We start from the raw sequence: 25,541 nt of genomic DNA, 5'->3' as shown, positions 1-25,541 counted from the left end.
ACAGAGAATTGAGCTGGATTCTTGCAGATGCTTAGCTGGGACCTATCTCTTTGTTGCTAAAGCATGTACCTTTCTGGCATGATTTAAAATAATCCCCCCCCCCAAAAAAAAATCCCTAACATTAAGCCCTACAGCTCTCCAGGAGAAGTTGCTGCATGGCAGCTCTGAATCCTTTGATGAAATTCAGCTAGCAATAACGGAGTGTGAGGCCTTCCAGCCAGAGGATTCTTCTTGTCTCGGAGAGGGAGGTGGTATGGTTTTCTCAGGTGGTGAAGGAAAAGGCAGTGGTGACAACAGCACTCTGCTTTCCCAGTGCCAAATAGCAATTGGGCAAGGAGAGAGGTGTGAGTGTAAAAAGGAGACAACGTGAGAAGAAAATCTGTGAAAGATTTTTTTCTTGGTATTTACTGGTTACAGATTTTCTGTGTACGTTTTTGAGATGAATTTTCTTTACAATCAGATCTTGTCTGTCATTTCCTTTTGGCCACTCCTTCCTACTTTCCCTTGTTAAAGATTGCAGTTGCCTTTATTTGCGGGGGGGGGAGGGAGGGGAATACCCCAAATTAATTTTTCTGATGTTTGTTTTCATTACATGGACTAAGTGACATAGATAAGAAGTAAGTTCTGCCCACAGAAAACCATCCAAAAAATCTCATTTTGAGTAGGGCTTTTGTGTGTCTGGTAGATCTTTAGAGACAAAGCTTTCCAGACCTTTGTGAAAATCAGAGGGAGTGCCAGTGAGAGGGGAAAAATGTCCCTCTAGTTTTGTTCAGTGCACTAATATTCTTTAGCTGAATACTTGTTGCCATAGCTGCCTGTACATAAAAGAACTGTTTCTGATCTTAAAAAAAAAAAAAAACAAAACTAAATTTATTGGAGTAAATGCTCATTTATGCTAGAGTAGCTGATAGAAGTAGAAAACCTATGTTTTCCAACAGTAGTGATATTTGCATATCTTGATCTTTTAAATTAACATCTTGTCTACTGTACAGTAAACTGAAAATTACTTATGCATGTTATATTACATATTATGTATGTCCAAATGTGGAATGTAAAGGGAAAGACCTTGACATCTGCTATTTCAGGTGTTGAAAACTAAAGTAACTGGACCATCTCTGATATAACTGAAATATTGTACATCCCTGTTGCAGCATTTCTCCTGTCCTAGATATGTTCAGAGGTAGGAAATAGACAAGCAATACATCAGTTACCAACGTAGTATTGGCATCTTAGGACAAGCTTGAGCTCACATGTAGAGCATATCATACACATGATGTACTTAAGTGTGGCAAGACAGGCCCTTTTAGGACAAAAATCTGATAATCTGAGAGAAAAAGGTTAAAAGACGTGAGAAAACCACCTTTCCTCTTACACGCATGGACGCCCAGATCAGCAAAGGCTCTCCTCACCACTAACCATCATACAGGCAGTGAGGGGAGTGGGTGGAAAAATGAAACCTGGGGATCATTTGGGAGAGAGACCCCATGGGTGGAAACACCCCTGGAAAGAGTGACTGTAGAAGCAGCTCTGGAGTGACTGATTTGAGCTGGCAACAGAGGGATTTTTTTCCATTGACAACCAGCCTTGATCTGTTGTGCTGTTGGGTCAACGTTTGGATGTTCTTGCTTTATAATTTACACTGTATATTAGAAATGAGAATATAGCTTAATGTGTATAGTGTACACACCTCTGTAAAGGGATAGAGAGAATGAACATGAATCTCCAGCCCCTAAAAAGGATTTTTTTTTTTTATATACTAGGAATCTATGATAGATCAGATTGCTTCTATGAGACACAGAGAGGACGTCTTTACAATTTTTTAAAGTTGTCTCATGGTGGCCAGGGGTCTCTCACCAGGGCTTGGGGACTACGTGCATGCTTTAGACAGTTGCATGGAAAACATGCAAAGCTGGTAATAAAATGGGGAGTAACTATTTTCCCTAACCTCTTTTCTACTTATTCATACAGCTTGTGTTTTGATGCTATTATTTAATCCAGATATTGTGTGACTGTATTGTCCCATTTATTTGGGATCTTTTCAGTTTGGGGATTTTCTTTTTTGCAGATTAATGTATTTGTGTAGAATTGATGCTGGAAATACAGGAGACAGATTTCTGGAGAACACTGCCTTCTGGGTTGCTTTCAGATTATGCCATTTGTTCTACTGGCATCAACATACAGGAAAATGGGAACTTATAGAATTAGAACATAGTGATGAATTTACCGTTTTCATTAAAACTGCTTAAAGTCTTGCTGAAGCTGAAAAAATGAAATGTTTAAATCTAATTTAATTTGAAAGTGTGCAGTTAATTAATACTTTACATCCCTTAACATTAAAAAATGAAAGTATCTGCAGAACCACTACTCCCTGGAGTAATTTGTCACCAGAAATAAAATGTCTGTCTTTGAACTGAAGTAGCTTTTGGATAGCATGCTATGCACAAAGGAACCCGTGTTAATGATACATACAGACTAATCCAGAAGAGCAGCCTTGAAGTTCTTTGCGTTGCGATCTCACCATTACAAAACCAATAGTAGTCGTCTCCAGTACTGTTGTGACAGCAGATGCCTTCTTCGCTGAGTGACAGAAACTCCCATCGATTTTAAATTACTGACTAGAGCCTGGTAGTTGTGTGTGCCCACAAGTGTTTCCCAGATTAGAAAATGTTAAAGCATGTGAGACCCTGTTTTTTGATTTAAAAAAAGATGCATTTTCTGTTTACAGGGAATATCGGTCTTTATGCTATGAAGTGAACTCTTTTTTCAAACAGTGAGTAAATATAAGTGTTAGAAAAGAGGCAGCAAAGACATGATTAGATGCATAGCAAATGCAACACCGTGTACTTTGGTCCCCACCACACTTCTTTTCTTCTTCTATTCCTGTTTCACTAGTGTAGCCTTTTGCATTATTTGCTTCAGTCTTGCCAGCACTTACTATAAGGTGTGGCATCCCTGCTGGAGATATTTTTGCTATAAACCCTGTTTAATGCAGTAAGTGAGGATTTGGGTCATTGGACTGTAAGCGTTGTAGGGCAGTGTCTACAAAGTGACAGCATATTCTAGGGGTACAAACATGCCAGTTGAATTTTTTTGCTCTCTGTGCAGTTTTTGTGCAACAAAATCCTAAGATGTATTAATAGGTCTCTTGATTATTCCACAAAAATTGGTATTAATAAAAATATATTTTATTTTTTCAGGGCTTACTGTTGTTCTGTGCTACCATAGCCTTAATAAAGCCAGGGTTAAACAACTGCTTGACTGGACAAAGGAGCTGTGATTTTTTCTTCTGCTTAATTTGTTTGAGTTCAAAAGGATCATTTGACTTCTGATCATGTGAAAAGCATTTCATAGCATACTGGAAAGATGTCTGGTTTTGTATCTAACGGACTTGACAACATGGTTGGCAAGAGACGGATAATGGATGGCTAATGAATAATGAAAAGCTGAGTGATTGAAATAGCAGAGCTGCAGGGAGAGCATAGGGAAAGCTGGGAAGGAAAATGGAAAAACCTAACAGCACAGAAGTAAGGAATAACCAGTATTTTGATCAGTATCAGGGCATGTCTTCACATTAGAATTAACCCCAGTCATAACTTAAGTATTCTCCATCTGCCAACTCACAAGAGGTCTTAACTCGTGCACTATGATATGCTTTGTACAAGTCACTCAGCTTGCCTTGAGCAAGGAGGGTAGGTTGGAATCTAAATATTTTTCCCACTACTAAGATGATGAGTACTCTGCAGTAGCCTCCTTAACTCTCATTAACTGTTTAGTGCATTCCTAAATTCCTACCAGAGCGTGGGTACGTGCAGTATCTTAGTCTACCGCAAAAAAACAGAGCAGAGCAGTAGCATCGGAAGCTATCAGCTGTACTGAGAGATGCTGCAACACTTACTCTGTATTTACACTTCAGTGAAGACATCTCCGTTTTGGTAACAGGGATAACTCTGTTTTCATGGTGCTCACTCTTCAGATCTCCAGCAGGGAGGAAGAGCTCTTACTCATTGCTAACCAGTCTCTCCAAATGGGATACAGTCTCTGGGGTGACTGTGATTTGAGAAAGGTTCCTCTGCAAATGTAATGAGAATTACTGGGGAGAAGACTTCACTCCAAGTGTCAAAAGTGGGAAGACTATTTCCTGATGTTGAAAGAGAATGACTCCTTAGCAGTTTGATAGTTGTAATGTTTGTGTCTGGATGCATGCCTTAACATGGAGGAAGCTAGCTACTATTAATTTCCTTATTGCCAGTTGTGGCTGAGCTTGGTGGTGCGAGGCTTGCTCTTGCACTTGTTTTCATGGCAAGAATTACGGAGTAGGAGTTGGGTTAGCACTATGTTTCCTGCTACACCTTTTCATGCCCTTTTTTTTTTTTTTGCAATGCCAAATCGAAAAAGATCTGCTACTTTCTCATTCTGATGTACTATGTTTCCTGAGCTTTGACATCACTGAAAAATGAATAATACTGTAAATACTATCCTTTTTTTTTTTTCTTTGTAGAATCTGTACCAAAACAGGTTCCTGGGCCTGGCAGCCATGGCGTCTCCATCTAGGAACTCACAAAATCGGCGCCGGTGCAAAGAGCCTCTCAGATACAGCTATAACCCTGACCAGTTCCATAACATGGACATCAGGAACAATTCCCATGAGACGGTCACCATTCCTAGGTCTACCAGTGATACGGACCTTGTCACTTCAGACAGCCGGTCTACCCTGATGGTCAGCAGCTCCTACTACTCCATTGGGCATTCACAGGACCTAGTCATATACTGGGATATAAAGGAGGAAGTGGATGCAGGGGACTGGATCGGAATGTATCTCATAGGTAAGTCCCCCTTCCCCTTTGGTTTCTTGCTGCTTTTTTTACTTGCAAGTATTAGGGTAATATGGGCTAATGGTAATAATGAGCTAATACAGCTCCATTGAGTGTAGTCTTGAAGTGGGTTTACATTTATGACAAGGTTTCTTCTGCTGCTGGATTGTTGGTTGCAGTCCTGGCCCTCACTTTTTCGTCATTAGAGATACGGGAGTGCTTTCTGTTGACAGTTTCTTGCAATTTCAAGATATTTTCATTTGAAAGTAATTTGGATTTTGGGAAAATACCTCCTGTGTAAAAACAGCGTAATATTTTCAGGGTTTCCTCTTGCGAGTCCTTGAGTAATCTGTGACAGATGAGAGGTTTTACAAGTCAAGAATATGAATCATTTAAAAACCCTGTGAAACAGAATGACTTTGCCTGTATAGCCAAAGGATATTTTGATATGAACAATAATTATAGACTGAGGCAGTCTGGAGTTGTCCCAGAAGAATTTTTTTGGGGGAGTGTATGTGTTGATTGGAAGCTGTATTCAGCCATGTGCATTAGCATATTTTTGGCATCTCCATCTAGTAAATCCAGCCTCATGTAAGAATAATAAGAAATGGTTTCAATGGACTTTTACCTGATTGTTTCACTTCAGTATAAAATTAGCATTTTTTTTAACTTGGTTTGGTTCCTGTGGAAATAGTCCTGCTGCCTAGACTGAAGTCTGTGTTAACTCTTTGCTCTCTGTTAAGTTTTGAACATGGTAGATCAGTTTCAGTCATATTTCTCTAAGGATCGGAGGCCTTAAAAATGTGAAGTTCTTAAATTTTTCCATGGCTTGGTAAAGACGACAGACTCAAATTGGTGCCCCCACAAAATGAAATGTTGGTAAAACGTTGCCCTTACCTGTTTGGATAAGTGTGCCTAGCACTAAGCAGTTATTTTAGTTCCAATAGCAATATTTTACCTTGCCCAGATAGTAAGCCAAACAAAACCAGATAAAACGTATGATGATGTGAGTTGGGCTTTTGGAGTAATGGTAGGGGGCATTGTAGGGAGCGAGGGTGTTGCTTTAGTGGCTAAGACCAGAGAGGTCATGTGCTAAGGATGTTGGGAACACAGATGTTGGGGATGTGAGAAGCGACTGGATGGGAGGTCTGAGCATGTAGAGTAACCCTGGTGGCACAGTTTTAGGCATTGGAAAATGAGTTCAGGGTGTCAGAGAGACTGAGTAGAAGGGGAACGTGAGGGTGGCTGTTTAGGACATGGAGGGAAAGGAGTGGGGGTTACAGTAAGCCAGGCTGCAGTACTTGTTCCCATGAGTAACTTTATAAAATATGCTGCTTTGAAAATAAAAGTAGACTTCTGCAATTTAAAATCTTTTAGGAAAAAAAGCAGAGACTGGATTTAAAACAGATGCTCTGAAAGTAGTCTGGTTTGTTGGCCTTAACAGAATTACTTCTGTTTACAGTTAAGCTTGCAGTTGAGTCTTTTCCTGGAATAGATGAGAAGACACAGCAGCCCCAGTACTAGGCACTAAGAAATACTTTAAGCCTGTTCTGTGACAGCACAAGAAACTCATGAAGGACTGCATTGCTTCAGTAAAAAGAGGCAAAACATACCTTCTGGTGGTCTGGAGTCAACAGAAATTCCACAGCGCTGTTTCACATTGAAATCATATAGCTCAGACATTGTACTACGGACTGCGAAGACACATCCTGATTTTTTTTTTTGGATAGGTAACCTTAATACAGGAGACATTAACTGGGAGAGAAAAATCAACCTTGTTATTCCTGCGTAATTTGTCCTATCAAACAGGATGTTGCTTCAGGCACCCCAGTAAATTAGAAGTGCAAATTGTGAAGTGGATCCTTGCCCCTGCTGGCTGAATGTCTGGCGTTAATGGCGATAGTCAGTGGCTTGTTCTGAGGAGCACTGCTGCCAAATGAAAAATGAATAGTGTGTCCAGCCCCCAAGAAACCAACAGTTGACCCTTGGTATCTTTGAAGGTATTTTGTCTCCAGCCTCTCAGGTTCCCAGTCTAAATAACCAAGGAAATAGCAGGCACCAGCACCCTCATTCCTTTTTTTTTCTCTTCCCTTCCCCTCTTCCTCCCCTCCCAAAACCCAAGGTGAGATTTGGTGTTTTGGTTCCCTTAAAGAAAGAGAACATGGGATACTTAAGATCACTTAGCTTTTGGTGTGTGTTTGATATGGAAAACACTTGGGAGTCTAGGAAGGTGACGGGCACTATGGCTACATCTACATTAACATTGTAGGGGGAACCAGTGTGAATGGGTCTGTAGAAGCAAACAGCTGCTGAATAAATTTGAGGGGCTTGGCTTTAGAGCAGTCTCAGTCTGGCAGACTGAATGCCCTTGAGTTGCTGTGGAGCATCTTTCAGTTTAGCTTCACCAGGACAGAATTGAGTTTGTGTGCCCAAAGATCACTGCAAGGTGTGGTGGTGACAAAATGGGGACAATTGGAAGGATCATTCCAAAAGCATGCTGCTCACCTGAAGTAAAACATTGATACATCCTATATACAATGTTTGTGACCAATCCATGGGGGTGGGAGATCCAGACATCCTAATTGCTTAGATTTGTGTATGCATTTGAACATATTTTCTGAGCCAGCATTCCTGTTTAGAGAGGAAATGCTCCTGGCCTTGTGGGTATGACCTTCACAATGCAACCTGATATATGACTATGTTTTGAATTAGCAGCCAGACTGGATCAAGAGAACCAAAAAAACTATGAGCTTTTCCCAGTCTGCTCAATAGGGGATTAGTGTTGAAGCCTATTATCACCACTTGCATGGTTATGGCAACACTGTTAACTGTTGCGTTGCTGCTGGTTGCTCCAGTGTTTGTCTCAAGAGCAGCTGCTGGATACAGCCCAATCCTTTTTTTATGATTGGGTCAGTGAAATTTGAGCTGAAAGGTTTGAGTGTGGCAATACTTTAATATTGCAGTGAGTCATGAGAACAATGAGAAATTATTTGTGTCCTTGAGGTATCAGGCAGCGTGGTGTAGATTTTCTGTAAAACTCAGTGCGGGAGCATTAGATTTATTATTTCTTATTTGTCTTGTGGGACTTCCTGGGCATCCCAGGAAGGGGCTATACAAAAGCAGAACAGAAGGAACTTTCTCACCTTAGAGGAGTTGAATCATTGTCATTGTAGTTGTCTAAGAAATTTCTCCAAATAATTTTATACGAGTGTTGGTTTTGAAATGCATAAAACAGTCTATCACCACCACTGCTATCACTAAAATTTTGATGATACCCAATAAACTGCAGGCTTCAGAACAAAGATCTTCCAAGTCTGGGGAAATAAAGATGATATAAAAGGCTTCCAAAAGAAAAAGAGCAAAAATCGTGTAGCTCATATGTTTTGATACCATAGGGCATTTTGGGATGCTATTCAAAGGTTAAAGTAGTCTGAAAGAAGAGTGGTGGGAATTCTCCCTATAGGGAAATTCTGACTGCTTGCTCCTCATGTGGAGGACCCACAGCTCCTTTTATCAAAAGTTATCTGTTTTCCCCTCTTCAGTCCATGTGCACATTCCCAAGAGTGGTGTCATGGTTTAACCCCAGCTGGCAGCTAAGCACCACGCAGCTGCTCACTCACTCCCCCTGCAGGGGGATGAGGGAGAGAATCAGAAGAGTAAAAGTGAGAAAGCCATGCATGCAAGCAAAGCAAACCAAGGAATTCATTCTGGAACATCCCTTTGGTCAGCTTGCCCAGCTGCGTCCCCTACCAACTTCTTGTGCACCTCCAACCTACGTGCTGGTGGGGTGGTGTGAGAGGCATAAAAGACTCTGTGTAAGCACTGCTCAGCAGTAACAAAAACATCTCTGTTATCAACACTATTTTCAGCACAAATTCAAACCATAGCCTGATACCAGCTACTATGAAGAAATTAACTCTATCACAGCCAAAACCAGCACAGGTGGCCAACTGGGAAACAGTCTTTGCTACAGCTGCTAAAAGCTGTGTTTAGAGTTGCTTGTTAGAATTAACTTTTGCTCGTGGTCTCAGGAAGTGGTCATGGCAGCCAATTGATCTCTTGTAAAACTGTAAAAAATGGTGGTGGTGTGTCTCATGACAAAAAATAGTATTGAGTTTATCCACTCTGTAGCTGCATGAAAACATCTGTGTGCACTTAACTGATTTTGATTAAGGGCCCTAGGAAAACTCCTTAGTTAAAGGGAGAATAGTAAATGTTGACTCTGTTAAAATATAGACTTTATTACTTCAATGCACTTTAAGATTAGCCATGGTAAGATGACAAAAAATATGGGAATTGGAAGAACAAGCCTTTCTGGGTGTCTGAAACATTATGCCTTCAGGAGTAGGAATTACGTTTCATTTCTGCTAAGCTTGAACTCTAGAGATGTTCTAACTTTCCCTTGTATATACTATATATCAACTCTGAGCAATGTAGGGGAACATCTAAATTCTGTAACTACTCACCTGTGATGTGCAATTGCTTTCCCTCAAGAGAACTATAGTATTATGTCTTTCAGAAACGTATCTATAATAAAAAATACATGTAAACACTGAAAGAATTCTCTGAGAAATTTGAACATAACACAGTTCTGTTGCTATTGAAAAATCTCTGGAATTTGAGATTTTTTTTAAGAAAAGCTGTATGTAAAGAAAATGCACATTGGGGAAAAAAGCCAAAACCAAAATGCAGTTATGAACAAAGAAGATAGTGTGCTTCTATATTTTTTTAAAAAGAACTCATTTAGTGGCTACTATGAGATAGATGGAATATTTACAGTTATTTATCTCAAAGTTTTCTCCTTCTTTGTTACCTCATTTACTATTTCTATTTGCTATAGTATAAATCCTCTTAGCTGCCAGCAGCCTGTATTAATTTATCTATGTGTAGATGAAGAACTATCTTACAATTACTGCAGTAGCGTTTTAGCTGCTACTGGATTCCACTTCTGTCATCATCTCTGTATCAGATGTAGAGTAGCTAATGACAAATGTTTAAACCAGACTTTTGAGAAAGTTGTTTGCCCCAGTGTCTGTGCATGCTGATGTTGGGAATTTATCAGGGCTAACGTGATCCTCTTCATAGCCAAATGCTTTTTTCTTTCAACATTTCCTTATGGGAAAGCAAAACATTATTAAAGGCTATTTATTGAAAGTTTCTTCATACACAAATCTTGTAGGATCCAATTTCCTATCCATATTTGGCTTTTGACAGAGTAGTTCCTCTCATTTATGTAAGTAAGAATGTCTTGACCTAATTAGTGGAAAGTTTAGCTTTACAACAGTATGTTTTCCTACTGGTTTAGTCTTTGATGTTATTTCTATCCCAAAAAGGCCCGAGCACATGAAGCCCTCTATAGGCAGATAGGAGCAGCCTCATGCTCACGAGCCCTGGTCCTTATGGGGGACTTCAACCACCCTGACATCTGCTGGAGGGACAATGCAGCTGAGCGCAAGCAATCCAGGAAGTTCCTGGAATGTGTCCATGACAACTTTCTCCTCCAAGTGATAGAGGAGCCCACAAGGAGAGGTGCCATGCTGGACCTTATTCTCATCAATAAGGAGGGCCTGGTAGGGGATGTGAAGCTCAAGGGCAGCCTTGGCTGCAGTGACCACAAAATGGTGGAATTCAGGATCCTCAGGCCAGCAAGGCAGGCGCGCAGCAAGCTCCCTACCCTGGACTTCAGCAGAGCTGACTTTGGCCTCTTCAGGGATCTGCTTGGTAGAATACCATGGGACACAGCCCTGGAAGGAAGAGGGGCCCAAGACAGCTAGCTAATATTCAAGGGTCACCTCCTCCAAGCTCAGGAGCAATGCATCCCAACAAAGAGGAAATCGAGCAAAACCACCAAGAGGCCCCTGTGGACGAACAAGGAGCTCCTGGGCAAAGTCAAAAAAAGGTAGCCTACAGAGGGTGGAAGCAAGGGCAGGTAGCCTGGCAGGAATACAGAGAAACTGTCCAAGCAGCCAGAGTGCAGGTTCGGAAAGCCAACGCCCGGATAGAAATTAAGTCTGGTGAGGGATGTCAAGGGCAACAAGAAAAGCTTCTATAGGTATGGTAGTGATAAGAGGAGGACGAGGGAAAATGTGGGTCCCCTCCGGAATGAAACAGGCAACCTGGTTACCCAGGATATGGAGAAGGCTGAGGAACTCAATGACTTCTTTGCCTCAGTCTTCACTGGCAAGTGCTTGAGCCACACTGCCTGGGTCACAGAAGGCAGGGACTGGGAGAATGCAGAACCGCCCACTGCAGGAGAAGATCAGATTCGAGAACATCTAAGGAACCTGAAGGTGCACAAGTCCATGGGACCTGATGAGTTGCATCCGTGGGTCTTGAGGGAACTGGCAGATGAAGCGGCCAGGCTACTCTCCATCATATTTGAGAAGTCCTGGCAGCCTGCCGAAGTTCCCGCTGACTGGAAGAGGGGGAACATAACCCCCATTTTTAAGAAGGGAAAAAAGGAAGACCCAGGGAACTGCAGGCTGGTCAGTCTCACCTCCATGCCTGGCAAGATCATGGAGCAGATCCTCCTGGAGACTATGCTCAGGCACATGGAAAACAAGGAGGTGATTGGTGAGCACCAACATGGCTTCACTAAGGGCAAATCGTGCCTGACAAATTTGGTGGCCCTCTATGATGGGGTTACAGCGTTGGTGGATAAGGGAAGGGCAACTGACATCATCTGCCTGGACTTGTGCAAGGCATTTGACACTGTCCTGCACGACATCCTTGTCTCTAAATTGGAGAGACATGGATTCAATGGATGGACCACTTGGTGGATGAGAAATTGGCTGGACGGTGGCACTCAAAGAGTTGTGGTCAACGGCTCAATGTCCAAGTGGAGAATGGTGACGAGTGGAGTCCCTCAGGGGTCAGTACTGGGACTGGCACTGTTCAACATCTTTGTCAGCGACATGGACAGTGGGATCGAGTGCACCCTCAGCAAGTTTGCCGACGACACCAAGCTGTGTGGTGTGGTCAACACACTGGAGGGAAGGGATGCCATCCAGAGGGACCTTGACAGGCTGGAGAGGTGGGCCCGTGCAAACCACGTGAAGTTCAACAAGGCCAAGTGCAAGGTCCTGCACGTGGGTCAGGGCAATCCCAAGCACAGCTACGTGCTGGGTGAGGAATGGCTTGAAAGCAGCCCCAAAGGAGAGAAGGACTTGGGGGTATTGGTTGATGAGAAGCTCAACACGAGCTGGCAGTGTGCGCTTGCAGCCCAGAAAGCCAACTGTGTCCTGGGCTGCATCAAAAGAGGCGTGACCAGCAGGTCAAGGGAGGTGATGTTGCCCCTCTACTCGGCTCTTGTGAGACCCCACCTGGAGTACTGCATCCAGCTCTGGGGGCCCCAGTACAGGAGAGACATGGAGCTGTTGGAGTGAGTCCAGAGGAGGGCCATGAAGCTGATCAGAGGGCTGGAGCACCTCTCTTATGAGGACAGAGTTGGGATTGTTCAGCCTGGAGAAAAGGTGGCTCTGGGGAGATCTAATTGTGGCTTACTAGTACCTGAAGGAGCCTACAGGAAAGGTGGTGAGGGAGTGTTTATGAGGGAGTGTAGTGACAGGACAAGGGGTAATGGGTTCAAGCTGAAGGAGGGTTGATTTAGATTAGATGTTAGAAAGGAATTCTTTCCTGTGAGGGTGGTGAAGCACTGGAACAGGTTGCCCAGAGAGGTTGTGGAGGCCCCATCCCTGGAAGTGTTCAAGGCCAGGTTGGATGAGGCTTTTGGCAGCATGGTCTAGTGGAGGGTGTCCCTGCCCGCAGCAGGGGGGTTGGAACCAGATGATCTTTGAGGTCCCTTCCAACCCAAACCATTCTATGATTTTATGATCTTCCCAGTCCTTTTATGGCCTTTGGAAGAGAACTTTGGTCTTAGGACTTCTCTTCAGTAGGTCACATCTTGTAGATGGGTCTCTCACCAGGCTGGGGATAGCAGCCGTTGGCTCACTAATCACCTCAGCAAGTTAAATTTTGTCCAACACCTGCAATTCTGCTCTCTCCGTAAAACATCAACAGAGGTGCCTAGCGGCCAGACAGCTTTCACTAAGCACAGCACTGTTTATTTCAGGTACAAAAAGTGTCAGAGGAGCAAACCTGTCATTAAAAAAAAAAAAGCCTACAGAAATGCTGAGTAGAGAAGGGGGTATCAGGTATCGTACGCTTTGGCAGATATATTAGTGCAGCAGTATTAGTTCCTTGTTCCAACATGGCTTACCTTCTCCTGGCTCTCTTGGGTCCAGTGAGAGTGACTTCTCCTTATTGGGCTGAGTCATTTTTGCCTTTCCCAGTTCTGCGTCTGGTAAGGACCACTTCAGCCAGATGAAACTAGTGTATGCCTTGTCCAGACCCACCAAGTGCAATATGAACACAGTTAGCTTTTGCCTCTGTTTCACACCTTTAGAAGTAGATACAGTCAACACTTAAATAGTCTCTGAATATTCCCAACACGCATGGCTTCTGATCCATTCTCCCTTTCAGTGCTTCCAAGGTTCACCTTTGCTTACTTAGGTGGTGTGAACATTGCCAGCAGCGATGCACCAAAAAGCTCCTGTAGAGGGGTTAGTGCAGTGGAGGTGTGCTTTACAGTCTTTTAGGGAAGTCACGGTAAAGAAGCCTGTAGGTTGCCAGTTGTTCTTCTTAAATATCTTTAATATGTGGTAGAGGTGTTTACTGTTATCCCATTTTCATTTAGTATTTTTCCATAAAATAACAGCTATGGTATTATGAACCTCTTTCTAGGTGAAAAGGGGGGGAAAAAGGGTTTTCCACTTCAACTGTCATCCTGCATATCAGGAGAGTGGAATAACACAGACAGTACAGCAGCCTCATGCCTTCTTGATGATTTCCAGGGTCCTTATGCCTGTGGATAAAACTGCTTCTGTGCTGTGTGAGGAGGCCCAGTATCGCTATATAGCCCAGACTGATGATGAAGCCAGTAATGATCACCCACTAAACTATTTCTGAAGAAATCAGTTAGTGGGGCATATTGGTGCACCAAAAGCCAGGTTTTGGCCTCAGTCCAGCAAAAGAAGCGTAATCCGTGCACGTTCAGACCATGGACTGGGTAGAATCAATCACGTCACAAACAGGGGACAACATAAACATAAAACTCTTGGCAGGATAAGGCTGAAAGCAGAAAGATTTGTTCTGCAGAGGTTGTCAAGCTAGCTATGTGGGTTTTGAAGGTTCAGTGTATGTTTTTCTTCTCTTGATTTTCTAAACCATACTAAATCATTCCCATTCCTTAGTGTTTATACACTTAAACACACTGTTCATAACATTTGAATATTCCCATGCTGCTCTTCGCAGCTACTGTAATGACTGTATATGCATTTAGCTTTTGTAATCTTTCTCATCCACTGATCTGTCCAGCCCTAAAGACATTTTTTCTTCACTGAAGATCTTCCACTTTGTAATAAGCTTATAATTGAATACCATTTTTCAGATAAAATCACTCCAGATTCTCAAGACATTCTTTGCACTGTGATGCTTCAGTTCCACATCTGGGTTGTGTTTGGGTTGGTTTTTTGCTGCTGTATCACATCACAAATGCCTGTCTAATTTACTGTCTGCTGTTATGTCTTTCAACATTGCTATAAACCCATTTTTCAAATACTGCAAATTATTTTCCCCCTATGATGTAATGAACATTGTTAACCTGTACAAGTGTCATCCTTGTTTGCATTTCAGATCTTCTTATGTCCCTTTATGTCGTGTCTTTATACTGCCTTGGGCCTGCAGCATCTCTAATATCTTCTATCAAATTTCATGGGTGCACTGTTTTCTCCTAATCCTTATTTTCCAAATTGTACCGTAATCAATGGGGAGGCTTCCACTGACTGAGAACTTTGGAACAGTTGTTATATAAAAAACAAGCCAACAAAACTCTTCCATGTTGTACCTTAGCACACACTGCATATCTTCAGTTTTTCGGTATGCACCGAGGCAGTCATGATCATCTTTCTTTGGATTCCTGCCTCCCATCTTCAGTTCCATGTTCAAGCTGGACGTCATTAATTGTGGAAACGTTTGTGCATAGCTAAAGTATAGCTGTTGCTGTACTAAAACCCAGATGTGGTCCGTCTGCTGCCGTAATGAGAATAAATCTGGAAGTGCAGGAGCTTTAAAGCAGAAGTCTGTAGCTGGGACAGGTATAGCTGAAGTAGCAATGAGAGCTATTTGACTACTGTGGTAGTATCACACTTCTAAGGGTATGTAGAGCCAAACAACACCAACTTTACTAGATAGATGTCTGTCCCACTGCAACTTAACACCTGCTCTTGGTCTTTGAGCCCCTGCTGAGCTCTGCTTTCCTCCTTCTGACTACTTTTTCAGGAGAAGGTTTGTCTGTAGAGAAACAGATGGTTGTGCAGGAGCACAGATCCCAAACACCTCAGCGGTACCATGGAAGAGTAGGGTTCATTGTCATCAGCTCCACTTTTAGCTAGAGGTCCCACCATTGCAGGGACGGAGAGCAAAGTCCCTTAAGTGACAGAGCGCAGACTCCATGTGGTTCGATCAAGTGCAAGGAGGGCAGGACAGTGAGGAAGGACTGGATCCATAGGTTGTCCAGAGCATTCTGAAAAAAACCCATAGGCATATCAGGGCCATGATTTAATAGGGTCTCTGTATCTGGCAGTCTTGTTTGCTTGTTTTTTTTATTGCTGTTGGTGTCATGAAAGATCAGAATGGTATCTCCCTGCAGTAATTTGGAGGCTGCTGAAGTGGTAAAGGATAATGTCATATATAGCTCAAAGGTAAAAGTGTTTTGCTGAAAGTTTTAACTCCTTGATTTTGGGAATGGATTACAAGTGTCCTTTGGGGTTTATGTGCAATTCTTTCTGCCACCACACTGCTTCAGATTAGGTGGTTCAGGTTTTAAACCTACCATGCCTGCCTTTCTTCTGCCCGCAGTAACCAAGGATTATTGCACCTTTGCTATCTCTGTCCCTGTTTTTTTTACTGTTTATGCTCTATCTCTCTACTTTCCTTTTGTCTTTCTCATGCCATGTCTTCCTCTCACTGCTATTCTCTACTCATTGTTCACATTTTCTCCCTCCCAATTTAGTTTTCTTTATCTAGGTAAGGGGTTAATTTTTGTGGGATTAAAATGGAACCATTAATGTACTTGAAACAAAGTACATGCGTTGTTCTTAAATCCGGGACTAATTTCAGCATCAATGAAGGATTAAGCCCTTGTTTTCCAGAACTCTCTCCCGAAGAAACTATGGAAGGAATGATGCTAACTGTAAATTGCAATATATTCATTGTCTGCAGCAGAAATTGGCAAATGAATTAACAGTGAAATTTTGTTCCATGTTAGAACTGGATCCAGAGCTGCTGAAGTCAGTGGAAATGTTCCTAATGATTCCTATAGTGATTGCCATTATTTGTGATTTTTTTTTTTACTTTGGTATCTTTGTAAATAAGAAATTGGTATTAGTCTTCTGCATACGTGTCTTGTGAATAGCTCCTCTCCTGCAGAATGCTGACCGCTTGTATTCTACAACTCTTCGGAAGCATGGTTTCCAAGGACTAGGTTTTGTAATGCTAAAGGGTTGCAAAAGGAAGCACTGCTATTGCCTGATACAACTCACTACAGTCTGTACTTGTGAATTGTAGAGGCTGTTGTTATTATTTTGTGTTCTCCTTCAAGTGACAAATTGGGTGGTAAGAGAAGAAACATCAGAAATAGGAAGCATATACATGACTTACACTTGTATTATCTTGCAAGATAATTTTATTTTATTGATATTCTATGCTTTACAATATCCTTTTCCTGCAGCTTCTATGCAAATTGCAAAATAGATCAACCAGAGATTGGCCTCTTTGTACAGAAAATGATTTTTGAAAGCATTTTGCTAACTATCTTCATATGTCATTATAGTATAGACTTATGTATTGACCAAAAGCACTTTTAAATTTCATGCTAAAGCAAATTTGTTCAGCTAAAGACTATAAGTACTTCTGTAATTTCAGCAATACAGCATTTCTTATTCATAAAGGATCTAGACATGAAGTGTGGCTTCTATTTTTACACAATAATTATATTAAGTTTATAGAAAGCAAGTATTGTAGTATGTAGTACTAAATCAAATTAGTGATGGGTAAGAGACTGGAATAGTGTACCAAGTTTAGGCACCTGTCTGACATTGTGTTCCTGTCTTATGTTAATTGTTGGCTGCTTTGGAAGTAGGCTAGGTTATTCTAAATTTTGTAGTTGCTATTATTCTTGGAGAACACACAAGGACAGGCTGATCATATTTACCAGCAAAATACTGTTTGAGAAGGGGAGTAGGTTTTTTGTTTCCCTCTCAACTAAAACCAAATTAACTGAAAGAGTCACTCAGCTATTTGTAATTCAAACTCCATCAGTCCTTCTGAGGAAGATGTATTGACTATCTGTTTGCTTCTCTGTGGGAATTTCAGACATGCTTTCAAATACTGAGGTCCTGTCTGTTTAGTGGAGGCTGCTGACAGCACTTGAAGTCCCTGTGATGTTTTTTAGATCTTTTTGAGGGGTGGTCTTTATCAACGTTTTCCTTAATTCCTCTGAAGAACAGTGTGCTTTTTGTCAATTGCTAACTGTCCTTCATCTGAAAGATAGCTTTCTTTGATGGCCATGGTACTTTATCTCTCTCTCTCTCTATAGCGCTTGTGAAGTATATTGGGATTGCTCAGCATGGAAGTGACAGGGCAGAATATTTTTAGCAATAAAAGGCTGTGCTTGGAGGTATCTAGTTCGGTGAGGGCAAGCAATCCATCAGAATTGCTGCTGGTTCCCAAAGCACTTGCTAATGTTTGCCTCTAGTGTGCCTTGGTCCTGCTGGCTGCTCAGGCCCTGGCTGCCTGGTGCCTGGTCGTGCATCACCCTCCCCATTTCCTCAAGGGACTGTACGAGATGCGGGAGGTCTGACTGCTCCTGCTCCCGTCCCAATGCAGCTTTGCAGGTCTGCAGCCGCCTTCCCTCTCACCAGCAAGAGGCAGCCGGCACCTCTGTGTGCCCCAGAGCAGGGTGGACAGAGAACAATGTCCGCCAGCTCTCCATCTCTGCTGCCCTCACCGTTCCCATCTCCAGCTCTAGAACCAGCTGATGTTCAAAGGGCAGCACATACCAAATACTTCCTCACTTGGTGCTTTCCTTAATTAGTTACCTGTTTATCATCCAGGAAATGAAGCTGCAAATCTGAGGGTGATTGCAAAGTGTTTGGGTTTTGGCCAAGCAGGGCCAAACCCAGACTATGCAGTGGATTGCCAGCTAAGCAGAGAGCTGGTTTAAAGGTTAATCTCATTTCAAAAATAGAGGGAGGGAGATGCATTACAATGCTTCATTGGAAAAATGTCAAAAGCCATTAGCTGCTGGCTGAAATATATGAAAGGGAGCAGCACTAACTCTGCTGTTCATTTTGTGTTGAGGTGAAACGAAGCATTTTACCATTTACCTTTGGGAATTAAGATGCAACATGTTTTTAAGGTCAGTTCCTTTGTCAGAGGAATTCTCAGTAGAAATATGAAATAAGATTTGTTTTCCTTTGTACATACCCTTTCTCTCTAACATACCATATCATCTATTCACTTACATATGGCACAAGTGATATATACGTGTACATATGTGTACATGTATATATGTAGTGCACTAAACATCTGTGTATTTCACATGCACAATTTTCTTTGTCAATATGCTACATACATAATGTCTGTGTCCAGGGAGTAGCATGCCTGAAATAGTAACACCTGCCAACTAAAGCAGGTCGATTGGATGTATTCATACATTCCAACCTCCTGACCGATTTCAACTACTGCTATTTTTAACTTGCTGGGGGATATTTCTTTCTTATCTTTCACCTTGCAAAAATACATCCCTTCAAAAACTGAAAGAGAAAAGTTTCCATTTTGGACCTGCATGTATTTTTCTAGAGCTAAAATTTGCCTGGCTTAAAAATCTCAACTATCTTAAATTTCTACCGGACTAGAAATAACTTTTATTTCTTTGGAAAGGGGAGGTATGTAGCTTTTAAAAAGAGACAGGGCTTACATCTGGCTGGGACAAGGACTTATATACTGGATTTCTAAATCATGGCATTTGTAAATGTTTTATTTACAAAAATGTTTTTATACTTAAGGGCTCCACTGCTCCTACTTGGGGTGACCTGCATATTGCAGAGCTCCATAAACTCATATTAAAATAGCCTTTCTACTGCCTGAGCCTGTATTTCATCAGTGGCTGCTGTCCATAAAGTGTGTGCGCATGACTAGGTCTGTGTGTGTGTATCCCTTCTCTCATGTGCTCTGCTACCTGGCCTTCTGCTCTGGATGCCGGTCCTTCCCGCACACCCCTGTCTCTTGCCTCCATGGCAGATGAGATGCTACTTGGTGGGAGCAGCTGGTTCCAGCTTTCCTGGGGTCTCACCTGTCAGCTGCAGCCATAGACCGGCTTGCTTATCTCTTCCCTTCGGAGAGTCTTCTGCCTTGGATGTGCAGACAGAGAGCAGTCCTTATTCTCAGCCTGGTTTTCCAGGCTTCCCGCACGTTTCCAACAAAAAGGAGGAAAGGGCTTTCGGCAGTCATACCTGCTGGCTAGTCTGCAATAGGGTGTGAGTTGGTTTGGGTATGGGCGTGGGCATATGTTGACATCTGTCAAATTAGAGAGATTGTGTGATGCAGAGTTCACACTGCCTTTGTGCCAGCTGCGGGAAGCAGACAACAGCTGATGCAGTGGCAGTGCCAGCTGGCCCCCACAGATACTATGTATGAACACAGCATTTTTAATCTGATTCTGGAAGCTTTTGTGCCACTAAACTCTGGCCTGAAATGTCTGACATTTCTTAAGCAAGGCCATTCAGTCTAGCTCAGCTAAGCCACCTTAATCAAGCACAGTATTTTATAAGGAATACTTCTTGAGGACCAGCAATTACCCATACATCTTAATACCATGGCAGGCATTGGAGCATCTCCAGCAGCTTACAGAGACTAAATATGACAAATAAATGTCATGAGTGATGAAGCCAGAGAGCAGCATGCCTGAGCTGAGGGATGTTCTCTATGCCCCACCAGGCTGAGGGGCTGGGCAGGGTTCCCAGGCTCCAGCCAGTACGACATTTCAGTATATGCTCACCTTTAAGTATCGAGTGTTGTCCCTGCCAAAGCAAGAGTCAGTTCATAGGTTTAAATCTCCTTGTGTGTATATAAGTGTTCCTGCTTCCACAGAAATACGTGGGTAATTCTGGATAATCTGTATCCAGGATGGTCCTTTACTGAAGGTAGTCATTACTAAGCCAAAGCTCTGAGAGTATACTTATATGCCCTTTTTATATATAAAATTTGACATTTGAAAGATGACATAACCAGCTATAAAATACAGAGGAAGAACAGAAATCACACCAGAGGATTTTACCATAGAAGGGTTACCACAGAGATGTACTATGCGAATGTGCTGAAAGATTTCCACTTCAATACAGAGCATGAAACACAGCTAGTGAAATAATTACCGACAATTAGCAAGTCAGCAAAGGGAAAATGTATTGTAGATAGTATTGCCATTTATAATTATCCATTGCAATCATTAATGACCTCTTTAAAAGGATTTCTGTTGTAAATCCCTTGAGAGTGGCACCAAAGAGTACAGTGTTGGTAGCTCACTCACCTTCCTCCCTCAGGAGCACGACTACGTAAAACCAGCAGGACAACATTGGCAACTGCTTGCTGCTTTATTCTTTCAGTGAAAGTGTTGTTTCCTTTGATTTAGAAGTCTTTGTTTAATGCTTGTGTATATATATTTTTTAATAATATGTTAGTCTTTGAGTTTCTTGGCTGTGTCCGTTAGGCTGCCTCTTCTGCTCTGCAGTGGGTCATACCATTAATCCGCCTTCAGGCATGGTGTCCCTTGTTGCATGGCATCATCTTTGTTTTCTCATTGACCTTGTGTTAACGAAGCGAGTGCTTCACAGTGTTTACAGTTGATATATTTTAATCTTGGATTGAGTGGTTCACATTTTTCCTCAGCTTTTAGGGAGACTAATAATTAATGTAATTGTCTTCAGAATGAAGTCTCAGCACCAACCCAGGATTGTTTCCGTAGCAAGGTTGAGTTGGTTAAAGTGCATTTATCCAAATCTCTGTTAAACTTAAAACTGTACTCATTGCTGAGAGGAAAAATCCAGGAGGGTGCTGGCTGGTCTCTGCAGGTAGAGATCGTGGCCTTTTGCTTTGGCAGGGCACAGATGCAAAATCCATTTCATGCCCCTGAAGTCAGAGCAGTGAGGCCACAGCTGGGCCCATCCTGACTCGCTGCCTCAGCTGCTTGAGTTTGCACACTTTGGGCTCCCACAGGCCACTGCCCGTGAGCCCCGCTCCCCTCTGACAGGCTATAAATATCTCTATATGTCTATTTTACTTTTGCTGTGCTGTTTGTATTTAGTGACAATTGAAACCGTAAGTGCTGGCCTGGTGTGGTGGCAATATGTGCATTTTTGTCAGTTTGAAAGCCTGGTGTAAGCTAATAAGCCGGCAAGTATGGCCCTGAGGCTGCAGCGCGGTTTCGCTGGCTGGTTTTTAAGCTGTTGGATAAAAGAGGGTCAAGAACCTGGCCCTTGCCTGGAGACTGGGATGTGTTTGCTCACATCTACACTGTGTAGGGCTTGCAGATTGGTCTGGAGAAGAGCTTGTGGAAGCAGTCTAAAATGAAACTTGGAAGCAAACTAAAAATGTATTTGTGTGGACAATCAGAAGGCCACTCCTCAGGCTCACTACCTACCTGCCTTTTTACATGCAACCCTGTGTGTGCAAAGTGATTGCTTCCTCTGCCTTGGTTTTTAGCAACTTTTGGGGGATCATGAATTTTTATAGATTACTCTTGACTTCTCTGAAGATCATCTTCGTAGTCTGACAGCTGCTAGGTATCTCAACGCTGCGAGGGGACACTGTTTTTTTGTCAGCCATTTGGTTTTGCAGGCCAAGAGCTGTGAAGGCACCCAGTGAGTGGGATTCTTCAAAAAAAAAAAAAAAAAAAATTTCTTTGCTGTACACTGCAAGAAATAACTAAGTCTGTTGTGATACAAGTGAGTGTAGTACAGATGCCTACATGTAACTATTTTCTGTGGGGCTTTTTTAAGGGAAGTGTTGGTGCAAAGGGGGGGTTATTTTTTTTGCTACCATTCTCTTACAGCTAGATAATTGTGTTTAATTAGGTAGGGGTTCATCCATACATTGCTAGATGTTTTAATTTTTGAGAATTTTGTAGGGATGTATTTTTTAAAATTACATTTCAAGAAAAGCTGTGATTTTTTAAGAGCTGTACTTTTTAAAAATACAAATGAGTGAAAAAACTAATTTCTTAACATGTGGTGCTAAACTGTCTAGCAGCTCTAGTATGTTCTGTCAAGCTAAAGGCCTATTTTTAGCCTGACTCTCTGCTATGCATGTTGTCATAACAGGTGCTTCATGAGACCATTTTCTTTGTTTATAGATGAGGTCTTGTCTGAAAACTTTTTGGACTACAAGAACCGTGGTGTCAATGGCTCTCACCGTGGTCAGATTATCTGGAAGATTGATGCCAGCTCTTACTTTGTGGAGCGTAAGTAGTTTTCCATCCCTGCTATGGTATAATTCAGTCACTGCAGAAAGATAATTGATCTGTTTGAGTTGTTCTTATGATGTTTTTGTGCCCAATATGTCCTTTAGGAAAGGCCAAAAATGTTACCAAAATCTTTGAATGTATTGAGAGAAATTGAAACATTTTATGGAGTAGAAAACCACAGTTTCTGCAAGCAAATAAATTTTGTGGACATTTACTTATTTACATATTATTTTTAAAAATACAATTATAAATATGTTTTTTAATCTATTTGCTGTTATTTAGACTATATCATTAATAATAAGCTGCATTAACTTTAATACGGTATTAAGGAGAAGAGGAACTCGGGGACATAATCTCACTCCAGGAAGATTTATGCTGACTTATAACTGGAAAACTTCATGATGCATCTGACTTCCACCAGATTCAGGTGGATTCAGAGGTAAAAAGGGTTCTGATCATCATCTAGACTGATAAAAGTATAACAATATGCACTTGCAGCAAGGTACACTGATTTCAAATTAATTGTACCTCATTATATTCATATATTATATAGAGCTTCTGATGCAATGCACTGTAACTCTTTTCCACCGCCTTTGCAATCAAAATACAGAAACACTGCATTTGCTTCTGCAAAGTACTACGTACCTTGTACAGCAAGTTAACATGTCCAGGCTTGGCTGTCCCACATCCCTGACCAAAGGGAACCTGACCATTAGAGTCCTTCCTCTTTTCAGAGAGTTACCAGGTGCTAGTGTGAATGGAATTCGTGATCATCTTGGAGAACAGAAATAGGGTACTCAAAAGACTGGACTGAGATCTATAGAAAAACATCTGTAGCAAAAGAGTTACGTGTGTCCTTAAGGAGGAGTTAAGCATGAAGAAGCCTAGCATTCAACAATTTCAGGTTTTCAATTGTACTGAATATTTCCAATGATCTACCTTAGCCTGCTGGGCAAAATTCAGAAGTTTTGTAGAAGTAAATATATGTTGCATGAAGTCAGGTCTATCTGTTTAAGACTGTCTGAATTTGAGAGCAATCGAGGGAATCCTTTGAATCCTAAATTCTAAAGGATTTGGAAAGGATATGGGTTATACTTGATGAGATTAATCTATGACTTTGACCTTAAGTATCTGGTATCAGCAAAGATGATACCTGCAGACATTTAATAGATACTTAGTTCTGGAAACTGGTTATCTCTTTGCAGTATGAAGCATTGCTGATAGTCTGTAATTTCTAGTATTAAGTTAAATTGAGAATGTTGTTCTAAAGAATTAAGGGAGCTGCTGAAATGTCTACAGAACATACAGGATGCTTATATCCTGTGTTTTGAAAAATACATTTATGGGAAATTGTTTAATATGTAAGAACATTGGGTTTAGTTATCCTGGTTTTGGGGTAGAAATATATTACAGGATCTAACCTTTAAAGCAGACTCTAATTCGCAGCTGATTCTTTGAGCTGTGGTTATTAATCCGCAAGACACAGCACACTTTCTTTTAGCTGTTAAAGTGTGGGGAGGAAATATAAAATCCTAGAACTGGGTTTTGAAGAGGCCTTAGCTTATGGAGGAAGGGTGGAAGTGGGATGGGGCTGCCAGCAGTTTTCCTACCTAATCCACAACAGAAAAGAAAGGTATAATGTGAGAGGTGTTTAGAAGAAAGCCTCTTCAGGTGGGCCACATTTCATTAAGGGCTCAACTGCACAATGAATTATGTCAGGTTAATAAGTTGCCCCATTAGCTGAGACATAGTAGCTGTTGTTAATTCTTCACTTGCCCTACTGTAAGAAAATGCAACTTAGCATAACCATCCTTCACTGATGCTTAAAAATAAGTCGTACGACACCGTAGTTGGGCAGCCCACACTTGATGAGTTGCTGTCTCCTGGTAATTTGTTATGCTGCCACCATTAGGTTGTGAATCTGAGCCCTGAGATTCTGTATCAGTGCACTCATCAAGGAGAAATCATTGCCCTGTCCAGAATGAAAATATGAGAAAATGAAGTAGGCAGTAGTAAATGACAGCACATGCGGATACTCTTAGAGCCACTTGACTACTGAAGTGGGAAGTTAAAGCAGTGAAAAATGTTGATGTATGAGAGTTGCATATACCTAAAGGCATATTTGAGGGTTCCTGCTCATTGTTGGGACTGATATATGAAAGTACAGAGTTTTGCAGTTGATTAAATGTTATGTTAAAAACTGAAGTGTCTGAAAGCCTCATGTATTTTCTATCCAAAGAGGATGTTGTGAACCACCTTCCTTCATACTTTTATTTTTTGGATATAGATTATATCTTGTGCATAAAGCACAATATGGTGACATTTGCAGGAATCAGAAAGATACTGGTTATCAAAATCAAACTCACCTAAGAAATCTGTTTTCTTTTTCTTACCATTCACTACAGAACTGAGAGAACCCAGAGGTCAGGGCAAGGGTATATTCAGTGGTAACGTGGTATAAGAATTGCCACGTCAGTCCAAAGTTAACCTGACCCAGTGTCTTGTCTCCAAAAATGTCCAATAGTGTAAACTTGAGGAGGGTATAAAGGTAAGCAAGTGTTAGTGAGTCTTCTAGCTAGAGTATTCTTAGCTTCTATTAATCTGTAGCTCAGGCACTTTGTGACGTAAGTAGTCTTTTTATTTAGTGCTTGTCAGGGCATACAGTAGGTAGCTAAGACCTGGTAACTTATTTTCAATGTATCCATATTGGTTTTTCTATGCATTATGTTATACTTTCCTTAACTTGCTATTGATTGGAGTCTTGCTGATTATAGCATTACTCCTCTATTAAACAGAGTAGCTCGCTTATGAAGGCAGCCCTTAATTTCTGCTTTTGCTTTTCCTGTAACTATCTCTACCTTGGTGTCTGTTCACCACATGAGTCAATATTGGCAAATTATCAACCACACAGTGCTTCAGAAAATGTTATGGTATACACTGTAGCATTTGGCCCATCATAGCTGGCAGGAGTCACGATAAAGGAGAAATCACGTTATGGCCAAATAAAGAATCAGCCTTACACAGAGAATTTAAAGTTCCCTAGAACTTAAGGCACCCCATGCAGATTCAGTTGGTTCCTGTTCTTGAAACGTATAAAGGCTTAACATTTTTGGTGGTGCTATTGTATGAGGTAAAATAGGCTTATTATTGGG

The 25,541-nt window shown here is 41.6% G+C and overlaps 1 protein-coding gene across 5 annotated transcripts in view; it reads left to right on the top strand.

The window, feature by feature from the left end:
• Positions 1-25,541, top strand: part of HECW1 (HECT, C2 and WW domain containing E3 ubiquitin protein ligase 1) — a 273,833-nt gene that overhangs the window by 81,052 nt on the left and 167,240 nt on the right. For all 5 annotated transcript variants that reach the window (XM_075745311.1, XM_075745310.1, XM_075745307.1 and 2 more), the window contains 2 exons: positions 4,499-4,823; positions 22,279-22,386. In XM_075745311.1, coding sequence (XP_075601426.1) covers positions 4,499-4,823; positions 22,279-22,386 — 433 coding nt within the window. The remainder of the gene's footprint in view (positions 1-4,498; positions 4,824-22,278; positions 22,387-25,541) is intronic.

The sequence above is a fragment of the Balearica regulorum genome, chromosome 2 (assembly GCF_011004875.1).
Source record: "Balearica regulorum gibbericeps isolate bBalReg1 chromosome 2, bBalReg1.pri, whole genome shotgun sequence".
Taxonomy (NCBI): Eukaryota; Metazoa; Chordata; class Aves; order Gruiformes; family Gruidae; genus Balearica; species Balearica regulorum.
The sequence above is the reverse complement of the archived record's forward strand: the minus strand, read 5'-3'. Positions and strand labels throughout refer to the sequence as shown.